At 54.1% G+C, this 10,623-nt stretch overlaps 1 protein-coding gene across 6 annotated transcripts in view; it reads left to right on the top strand.

Moving 5' to 3' along the window:
* The first annotated feature begins 1,916 nt into the window (after window positions 1–1,916).
* The window catches only part of ITGA7 (integrin subunit alpha 7), a 21,742-nt gene continuing 13,035 nt past the window's right edge, over window positions 1,917–10,623 (top strand). For 2 of the 6 annotated variants that reach the window (XM_032291588.1, XM_032291577.1), the window contains exons 1-6: window positions 1,917–2,470; window positions 6,672–6,799; window positions 6,899–6,978; window positions 8,488–8,743; window positions 9,249–9,380; window positions 9,644–9,763. In XM_032291588.1, the coding sequence (XP_032147479.1) occupies window positions 2,265–2,470; window positions 6,672–6,799; window positions 6,899–6,978; window positions 8,488–8,743; window positions 9,249–9,380; window positions 9,644–9,763 (922 nt within the window). In that variant the 5' untranslated portion in view covers window positions 1,917–2,264. Of the gene's footprint in view, window positions 2,471–6,671; window positions 6,800–6,898; window positions 6,979–8,487; window positions 8,744–8,907; window positions 9,078–9,248; window positions 9,381–9,643; window positions 9,764–10,623 lie in introns of those variants that run through there. The other 4 variants (XM_032291585.1, XM_032291597.1, XM_032291607.1 and 1 more) reach the window with 4 other exon arrangements.

Genomic DNA, 10,623 nt, shown 5'->3' on the forward strand with positions numbered 1-10,623 from the left:
GGCATCCGATTTCAGCCCTGGATCACAGAAGCCAGCCAAGTGGGAGTGGAGGCAGACAGAAGCTGCAGGTGCCGATAGGAGGCAGCTTGGGCTCTAAAGGCATTTGGAGTTGGGGTGGAGGCAGTAGTCCCAGTTCTATCCCAGTTCTATCCTGATTTTGCTATTCTGCATTCCCATATCAGTTCTTCTCTACTGTCTGGGGCTCTGAGATATAAAAGGGATGGGGAGTGCATGGTGAAAGTAGAATCCTCATGCCAGCCCTGCTGACAGCACATGTATTTCCTTATAGTACCTGTTTAGAGATGCTTTAGTGCTTTGGAGGGGATCTCCACAGGTGTAATATTGGAAAATGGAACTGGGTGCGGTGGCTCACGCCTGTAACCCTAGCACTCTGGGAGGCTGAGGTGGGCTGATCATGAGGTCAGGAGTTGGAGACCAGCCTGACCAACATGGTGAAACCCCGTCTCTATTAAAAAAGAAATAAAGAAAGAAAGAAATTTAAAAAAGGAGAATGGAGGGCCAGACTTCCAAATGTCTGTTAACTTACCCAAGGTAAACACTATCCCAGGGCCAGCAGAGTGAGAACCTAATTTTTCTTTTTCTTTTTTCCGAGTAAGTATAATCCTGAACAATGAAGTAGGAGAGACAAAGAGAACATAGGAAGAGGAATGCGGTAGGTCACACACTGGAACTTTTAAGAAAAGGAAGGAGAAGAGAGAATCATAAGAATGTGATAGTGTTTGAAGGGCAGAGACAACATTAGAAACATTGAGAAATATTCTGAGATTCCAAGTGTGACAGAGACAAGAATGATGACAAAATAGAATTTGGGATGAGACAAAACCAGATGGTAAGAGAGAGAAGGGAAGATGGACAGATGTATATTCACAAGACCAACACCAGTAAGCAGGAGGTGAAGGAAGGGGAAGTGGGAGCAAGCAAGGTTCCCATTATGCCAAATTATTTCCTGTCTCTCCTCCTGGCCCCATTTCTGTATCGGAGTTATAAATAGCAGAGAGTTGGAAAGTGTCCTCCCGCCCCCTTGCTTCTGTCCCAGCCTGAAGGAAAGAGAGAGGAAGAGGGACAGCCATTGGGTCCCTGTGGAGATCCCGTCTCAACTCCACCCAGGTTCTGCTGAGCCAGCCCAGTACTCTGCCCCCTTCCATCTCCTCCCATTTTATGGATAGGAAACGTGCAGTCCTGGGAAGGATCTCGTAGCTGGGGACACCCTTTACATCCCTCTGCCTCTTGGGTCCAGTCTCTTTCATCTTTGCTTCTTTGACACCCACTCCGCTCCCCACTGCTTAATTTCCTCTTCCTGTAATCATCCCCAGTCCTTTTCTTTTCTCCCTTCATTCCATCCCTTGTCAACCAACCTCTTGCCCGTCTTTCTTCCTCTCCATTCCTTTTCTTTTTCCATTTCTCAATTTGCTCCCCATATCTCCCGAGTTTCTCTCACTCTTCCTGCCTCTGTCTTTTTCTCTGTTCCTTTGAATCATGACGATGTGGCTAGCACTGCTGTGGTCGTTGCCAGGCTCGGGGCGGGGTATGGGATAGGAGGGGGGAGGGCAGCAGTCTGATCCCAACAGCAGAAGGAGTGCTCTATGTGACCAGGGGGAACGGAGAGCCACACCGGACCCAGGCCCAGGACTGCTCCTCTTTCATTTCCTCTCTATCTGCAAATCTCTTTTCCCAGGTTGTCTTTTAGCGTCTTCCCACTTCTCATCTCTTACTCTCCTTCTTCTATTTCGGCCTCTCTCTTTCTATCGGTACTTCTCCCTCTCCGAATTCCTGGGCGCTGCCTCCACCACTCCCAGGCTGGGGATGGAGTTGGGGGAGAAGTGCAGGAGAGCGCCGTGTGGGGGCGGAGCCGGAGCTGGTGCTGGCCTCGGGGGGCGTGGTGGTGGGGGGGTCAGCAAGGCCAGTTCCCACCTCAGCCACCAGCCTGGGCATCCTCTAGGCGACGCACTTGGGTCTCCACCTGCCGCGGGAGAGAGGGGCGGGGCCGGGGGAGGGGCTTGGGCGGTGCCCCCGGGAGAGAAGGCGGGAGCCGGAGTGGACGCCCGAGCTGCGGCTGCTGTAGTTGTCCTAGCGGGTGCTGGGGCGGCGGACCGCGGGAGGGAGGGCTGGAGGGGCGAACGACTGGGAGACCTCAGAAAGACCAACGAGACTTCGGAGACCAGAGACGCGCCTGGGGGGACCTGGGGCTTGGGGCGCGCGAGAGTTCCCCTGCAATCGCTGGGAGCGCGCGCGGGGATCGTGCCATGGCCGGGGCTCGGAGCCGCGACCCTTGGGGAGCCTCCTGGATTTGCTACTTTTTTGGCTCCCTGCTCGTCGAACTGCTCTTCTCACGGGCTGTCGCCTTCAATCTGGACGTGATGGGTGCCTTGCGCAAGGAGGGCGAGCCAGGCAGCCTCTTCGGCTTCTCTGTGGCCCTGCACCGGCAGTTGCAGCCGCGACCCCAGAGCTGGTGAGTCACTGCCCCCGCCCAGAGTCTCCATGTCCGAGCCACAGATCGGCCCCCTCCCCACTCTGCGGGCCACCTCATTTCTCTGTTTTCCAGCTCCACCAACACCTAGACTGCCCACAGACATCTCACACCCCAACCTGGAGCCTTGCCTTATCTGCCTTGGGTCTGAAGCTGCACTATCCGGCCCCGAGACCCAGCATTTTGCTTTAGGGATGAGAGCAAGGTTCTTGTCTTGGCAGCAAACCATCTTCTGGGCCTTTTCCCCCAGTTTGCATCCTTGATCCAGTCCCAGGGCCTGCGGCTCCCCTGCTTCTTCCAAGGGCTGAATTCCGCAAGGAAGGGAGACTGTCTGCTTAGAACGGGAGAAGATGAAAAGGACACAGAGGTTGAGGGTGCCATGAGAGGGATGCAGGGCAGACTCCAGAAATAACTTTCTGCCAGAGCATTGCCATGGATGGAATGAGGGCAGCAGGGCACTGGAAGGTCAGGAGAGAGCTGCCACTTCAGTGGCTTAGGACCACAGGAAGATTGGGAGAGGGTCTGCAGTTCTGGCAGCTTGCAGTAGGTGGCTTGGTGACAGAAAGTGGCAGAAAACTGAGCCTCCAAAACTACTGGTAATAGTAGCAGCAGCAGCAGCAGCAGCCGTAGCAGCGAGAGGGATCCAGGAAGGATGCTGGCCAGGCTGCTCCCCTTCCTCCTCCTTAGGAAATTTCCAACTCCAGGAATCTTGCAGTAGGGAAATGCCAGAAGGAGTAAGGGATGGAGGACAATTCTAATTCTTTCTAATCAGTTCAGGACCCATGGGAGATGGATATACTTTCGTGTGGGTCCTGTGTCATGCTGCCTGCATCCTTGGCTCTTGCTACATGTCCGACTGTAAAAAGAGAGGCCAGAGGTGAAGAAAGCTTCTCACCGGCTCCTGCTAGGGGGCTTTTCTCTCTTCAGCCGGTGCCTAAGCCACACTAAGTATCCATTACTGGGATCAATGCTGTCCACTGGGACTGTCTTCTCCCCTACTATTGGTCTGGGGGCAGGGAGCAGGGACAAGAGCTCATTTCTCCTCACTTGCTCAGGGAGTGGGGGCCTAGCTCTAATCTTTCTTCTTCCATTATCCCTATCATCTGGTAGCAAGGTCGGTGGTCCCCAAAACATTGGGAGAGGTAGAAAGCAACAGACTTCACCTCCTCTCCTGTTTGCCATCTGCTTCCTCATTCATATTTGCTCCCTCCCTCCCTTCTTCCCCCATCTGCCAGAGTTCCAGGACTGGAGGCCTTTTTAGGACATGCTGAACTCCCTAAGCTATTTCCAGGCAAATTCTAGGTTATTTTTAATAGCTTGGTCTCTTGTCGTTTCCCCCTCCTCTCTGAATGTGGCCCCTGATTCTGTCTCCCAGAGCCAAGCTGGGGGCATTCCCAGAGGGCGTGACTGTCTCACGCTGCTTTTGCTCCAGCAGGGGGTGCTCTGCTGCCGGGGGGCATGTGAGAGGCCAGGCACCTGCTTAGTCCCTAGCTTTTGAGTTGCAGGTCGCCTGCCTTAGCACTCACTGATGGAAAGAACATCTGGTCTGCTTTGATGGCTTTCAGTCTTGCTCTAGGATGTGACTTTGAGGCCTAACCTTTGCTATGTGGTTCCAGCCTCATTTATTTCCTTCAATTGTAAAATGGATATAAACAGTAGTATTACTATACAGGGTTGTTGTGCGGATTAAGAGTTCTTAATGTATGTAAAATGCTTATAATAGTGCATAGCCCACAGTGAGTGCTGTGAAAGTGTTGGTAGTACTGCTATTCTTGTATTGTGAATCACAGAGCGCCTTACAGAGATCCTGGGTCCAAACGCTTGGCTAGAGGGCCTTCCCGGCTGAGCCAGCCTTCCAGGCCAAGCATCCTCCCCAGAGGGCCACCCAGAGTGAGAGGGGCTAAAGAGGGGCTGGACTCAGGCTGGGGCCTGGAGTGTGTGGAGAATCGCGAAGTGCAGTGGTCGTGGGCTACTCCTTTGTTTTCACTTATCTAAGCTCCCGGGGGTCCCTCTACCTCTAGCTGCCAATATATATTTTTTTCTCTCTGCAGTGGCTGCACTGTGGCTGTCCAGAGGCCTGGGTTGGCTAGGGCTCATGGCATGAAGCCAGGAAGGAGTGTGTGTGTGGCTGGACCAGAGGTGGAGGGACTAGAGAGGCTGTGGGTGGATGCTCTTGTTCCACTAGGGGTCAGCTGGCCTCTTCTCCACCGACAGTGGACTGGGCATGTCTATGCACTCAGCTTCTTTCCTCCATATGGGCCCCTCCTCTCCTCCCTACTTTTGGCCTCCGGAGGAGATGTGCGCATAGAACAAAGTTAGTTTCTCTGGGTGCTTAGCTATGCACTGACCATCTGTGACACTGGGTATCTCTATGAGTCCACAAAATCTATGTGCTCAGTACACACATCCTGACACTCCCTTTGGGGCAAGCACAAAGATGAAAAGACAGCCTGATCCTCAGAGAGATGGCCACCTCTATGTTTGGAGGTTGGGGGCACAGCTGACTTGCCTGAAGGTTGCCATTTATTTGCACAGGGCTGTATCACTTCGTTTCCTTTTCTGCCCAGGCTACCCTCCCCTCTTTCTTCTTCCTTTTCTGGGGTGGTCTCAGTGTCCTAGAGACAGGTCAGTCATTGGGCGGAGTGAAAAAGTGTTGGAGTTAGGCCGATGTGGATTTGAATTCCAGCATCACTGCTTAATGTTTTTGAGTGAGTTTCCTCATCTGAAAGACAAGAAAAGAATCCTTATCTCATAGGACTGTTGTGAAGATTAAATAACATAATGCACGTGACTTGCCTATCCTGGTGCTTGGCACATATGTGGACAGTGACGAATGTGAGTTTCTCATATCCCTGGTGTCTAGCCTCGGACCTGACCTCATAGTAGGTGCTGAATAAATATGATTCTTTTGTCCCATCAGTGCCTGACACAGGACTTGGCATGTGACAGACTCTCAATAAGTAGTTGAATGCCCTTCTCTCCTACTCCCTATACCCCTTCTCTGTCTTGACAGTGGCTCTGACAAGGGATGGCAGCTGCTAAGAGATGAGGAGGAGTTGTGGGAAGGAAGAGTGGTTCTCTGCCATCCTCCTCCTCCCCATCAGACCTGGCACAGTGCCCCACAGATGCCTGTCTGTAATATTGCCTAACACGGTTTTGGGCCTTGCCCCCCAGGAAGGGAGATGGAGGAGAAGAGTGTGGGAGAGAGGCCTTGAGGTTTGTCCCGCTGCCACTTCTGAGTCTCTCCTTCTGCAAAGAGAGGACCCGTGGAGCCAGCTGGGTGTCAGTCATCTCACCTCACCCCGCCTTCACTCCTGGCCTGGGGATTCAGCCCTAGGGGACCCAGGCAGCCTCCATTCCCAGCACAGTGCTCCCCTGGGGAAGCTGCCTTGGCTGTGATCATGGAAAATTGTCCTGCCAAGAAAGTTGTAGCTGGGAAAGAGGCCGAGGGGCAGGCAGGAGAGAAGGCTGGGTGGGGGTCGGGGGTGGAAGGGAGGGAGAAATCATGGATGTGGGGAGGAGAAGGAAGGATGGGGAAGGGAATTCAGGATGTGGAGAAGAGAATGGGGTAGAATTGGAGGCAGAATGAGAAACTTGTCCCTACCTCTGTGCAAGCTGGAGTGGCTGACTGAATCCTGGTCTGGCACAATTTCTTGGAGGTGGGGTTTTTGCTGGGTCCCTGATCTGGGGGAAGTGGGTCCATATCTAGCCTCTTGCCTGGCCTCTGAAACTGGTCCCTGAGCCACACTGTGGTGCCAGTCTGGGCCCCTGTTACTTTTGCTTCCAGCATTCTTGGCATTTCTGGCTGGCTTTCAACTGGACTGGGTTGGGGAGCAGGGCAGAGCTTGGGGACGGGGCCAAAGACGGGTAGGGAAGGCCTGCTCAGGAACAGGTGCTGGGGACAGGCGGTTCTTTCAGACTAGCAGGGCTGGCTGTCGAGTTAGCTTGTGTGTGTGTGTATCTGCTATGCATGTTGGTCCTTCCCCCAGATAGTGTGTACGTGCAACGTGATGACCAAGTATATTAATTTGTCCTTGCCAGGGTTTGTGAAAACTGACATTTGCCCATTCTCTTTAGTCTTTTAACACTCTGTTTAATACTGAGGGGTTGGGCCTGGGCAGCTCTAAGGAGGCTGGATCGTTCTGCCCTCTGACTCCTGTTCCTGCCCTTGCACCATTTGCAGGCTGCTGGTGGGTGCTCCCCAGGCCCTGGCTCTTCCTGGGCAGCAGGCGAATCGCACTGGTGGCCTCTTCGCTTGTCCCTTGAGCCTGGAGGAGACCGACTGCTACAGAGTGGACATCGACCAGGGAGGTGTGGCCCTGCATCAACGGATTGGGGGAAGCGTGTGATGGGGGAGAAGAGGACTTGGGCTCCTCTTCCCTCCCCTAATTCCCAGTGTCCTGCCTCCAGCTGATGTGCAAAAGGAAAGCAAGGAGAACCAGTGGTTGGGAGTCAGTGTTCGGAGCCAGGGGCCTGGGGGCAAGATTGTTGTGAGTACTACTTCTCATGACTGAATGCAAGCATGGGGTGTGTGTGTGTGTGTGTGTGTTTATGGCGTGTGCATATGCACAGCTGTGCTTAGACAACACAAGTTAGGAACATGGTATGATTCCAAGTACACCAGGGAGATATAAAAAGGTGTGAGACATGGTCCTTGTCCTTATAAATGTAAACTTCTGTCCATTCATCCAACCATCCATTTGTCGAACTCTTATTGAGAACCTTTGAAGCATCAGGCATTGTACTAGTTACTCAGAGAGGATGTATAAACACAGGGGAAAGCCTGGGCCATGCCCGATGGCTATGGGGATTCTCATTCTCTCTCTCTCTCTCTCTTTTTTTTTTTTCAGTGTCTCTCTGTTTCTGTCTCTCTGTATCTTTCAGTAACATGCATAGACACACAATTACCAATATGGGTCACTATGGGGCAGAATCTGGTTAATTTTAGGTGAGTGGTCTAGTCTCCACTCTATAAAAGTCCAAAGGAGGAGTGGAGAGAAAAGACTTCTGCAGATGGGGGGATTTGAGCCAGGCTTTTAACAATAGATAATACCGAACCTGGACAACACAGTGGGACGCTGTCTCTACAAAAGATAAAAACAAATTAGCCAGTCATGGTGGTGCATGCCTGTAATCCCAGCTACACAGGAGGCTGAGGTGGGAGGATCACTTGAGCCCTGGAGGCTGCAGTGAGCCATGATTGTGTCACTACACTCCAGCTTGGCTGGGTAACAGAGTGAGACCTTGCCTCAAAAAAAAAAAAAAAAAAAAAAAAGTAATACTTGGAGAGTGAAGAGGAAAGGAAATTCTTTGCAGATGAGGTGGTGACACAAAGGTCCAGGGATGCCGGGCGCAGTGGCTCATGCCTGTAGTCCCAGCACTTTAAAAGGCTGAGGTGGGCGGATCACCTGAGGTCAGGAGTTCAAGACCAGCCTGACCAACATGGAGAAACTTCGTCTCTACTAAAAGTACAAAAAATTAACTGGGTATGGTGGCGCATACCTGTAATCCTAGCTACTCGGAAGGCTAAACAGGAGAATCGCTTGAGCCCGGGAGGCGGAGGTTGTGGTGAGTTGAGATCGTGTCATTGCACTCCAGCCTGGGCAACAAGAGCAAGACTCTGTCTCAAACGACAACAACAACAACAGCAAAGGTCCCGGGATGGGGCCAAGCTTGGCATTCTGGAGGACTGTGATATGATTGGGGAGACACACACCCTATGTGGTGGCTTAGTAGTGTCTTTTGGCTCCAGGCAGAATGTGGAACGAGGACATCCCCATTTGAGGGCAAGAAGTGGGTGCAGACAGGATGCTGTGTTATGCACGGACCTGTGTAACACTGGCAGGGTAATGGTGCTTGAGTGGTGCTGGCATAGGGGTGTGTGTGTGTGTGTGTGTGAGCACACATGTATCAGTATCTGCCAAACCACTGTCAGCAGCAGGCTTCAAGCAGGTCCCTGGCCCACAGAGTGAAACGAACCCCATCCCTTCCTCCCCCAGACCTGTGCACACCGATATGAGGCACGGCAGCGAGTGGACCAGATCCTGGAGACACGGGATATGATTGGTCGCTGCTTTGTGCTAAGCCAGGACCTGGCCATCCGGGATGAGTTGGATGGTGGGGAATGGAAGTTCTGTGAGGGGCGCCCCCAAGGCCATGAACAATTTGGGTTCTGCCAGCAGGGCACAGCTGCCGCCTTCTCCCCTGATAGCCACTACCTCCTCTTTGGGGCCCCAGGAACCTATAATTGGAAGGGTGAGTCACTCCTCGGGGAGGGGAGAAGGGACCAAAACCTCCTCTCACCTCAGAGACAGGGCTGAGGACAGCACATGGCCAAGCATGACCACGTGTGCACTGCTGTATGGCCCCAGGGCACTGCCATGCCTTCCACCCCACTGAGCTAGTGCACACGTGAATGTGGGGGGTACCGCTTTTCCCTTGCATGGCCAAGGGTTCCTCAACATGCTGGCATGAGCCCCAAGTGCACACTGGGTCCGCAGCTGGGGCCTGCATGCTCCAACACACTAGCCCACACCTCATCACTGCCATTCCCGTCTCCGCACGCTGCTGCTGGCTGAGCTGACACTCGGTGAGTGTGATGCCACGACTGGGGGACCCCAGGAAGCCTGGGTTGGGGAGGGGGTGGAGAGAGGGCTGGAAAGAAGAGGAGGGGCTTCCCCGTGTACCTGTCTAACTCAGAGTCTGGCCTGAGGGGTGCTCCCTGTGCCCTGCCCCGGCACTAACCGGACTGTCCTTGCAGGCACAGCCAGGGTGGAGCTCTGTGCACAGGGCTCAGCGGACCTGGCAGACCTGGACGACGGGCCCTACGAGGCGGGGGGTGAGAAGCAGCAGGACCCCCGCCTCATCCCGGTCCCTGCCAACAGCTACTTTGGTAGGGACCCCTCCCCGGCCCAGAGCCGCTCTAATCCTCTGCTCCTCTCTCTTGTCCTCCCTCTCCATGCTCCCATCCTTCTGTCTCTGTTTCTGCCTCTCATCCTGTCTGTCTTTCTGTCTGGCTGTGATCTCTCTGGTCTCTTTTCTCTCTCTACTTCTTCTTCTTTCACCTTTTTCTGGCCTTTCTGTGGCTCTGCCTCGCTACTCTGTGGCCCCTTCTCTGGATGTCCCCTCCCTGGTGTCTCCCCCCACCCCCCACAGGGTTGCTTTTTGTGACCAACATTGATAGCTCAGACCCCGACCAGCTGGTGTATAAAACTTTGGACCCTGCTGACCGGCTCCCAGGACCAGCCGGAGACTTGGCCCTGAATAGCTACTTAGGTTTGTAAGCTCCCACCTCCTGGACTCTAGGGTCATGGCCCAGCCTCCCCTCCTTCCCCAGGGAACTCGAACTCTGCTGCCTTATAATCTCCTCCTCCCCAACACAACCCAGGGAGACACACATTGGGCCCAAATTGCAGAGAAGAGCTGGGTCCAGTGACCAGGCCTAAGAAGAGGAGGCCCCAAGGGTGATGGCCTCTGGGGCTGTGAGCCAGGGGTCTCCGTAGAGGAAGATCCAGGTGGAGTGAGAGGGCCAGGGCTGAGGATATCCTGGGAAGGACAGTCCTGCCTTCTAGGGGGACTTCCCCTGAGGGATGGATGGTGGGCACATACTGAAGAAAGGGCTAGTGTTGTTGGTAAGCCCCTCTCATTGTCTCATCTGCATCCCTGTGCACAGGAGGAGGAAACCAGGCCTGGGAGATGTTTGGGGGAAGCAGGCTCTCTTTCACTCCCCCTTGTCTCCCCCTCATCCATGCGAAGACTTCCCCTCCCTGCCAGGATGAGGCAGTGGGGGGAAAGAGGTGCACTGGGTGGGACTGGGGCTTGAGAAGGACTGGCCCTCTCCTCTAGCTCCCTGGGTGTGGGCAGGGTGGGGCCGCTGCACTTGGCCTCCTGCCTGGGCTCCTGGCTTTCTGAGCCATCACCTTTCTCTCTCCTGCCCCGTCCCTGAGGTTGACCTCACTGCACTTTTTGCGCCAAGCTTGTCTCTGGGCCTGGTGGGTGTGGGGAGCTGCTGGGCCCTGTGGGGAGGAAGAACTAGCCAGCTGTGGTGCTGATGACTTGCAGGGAACCTATCTTTCTGCTCTTAACTTGGGGGAGGGGGCAGGGGCCAGGGGAACTGTGACTCGGCTCTTAGCCTG

This window comes from Sapajus apella, unplaced genomic scaffold (genome assembly GCF_009761245.1).
Source record: "Sapajus apella isolate SASKATOON/1434 unplaced genomic scaffold, GSC_monkey_1.0 scaffold2, whole genome shotgun sequence".
Taxonomy (NCBI): Eukaryota; Metazoa; Chordata; class Mammalia; order Primates; family Cebidae; genus Sapajus; species Sapajus apella.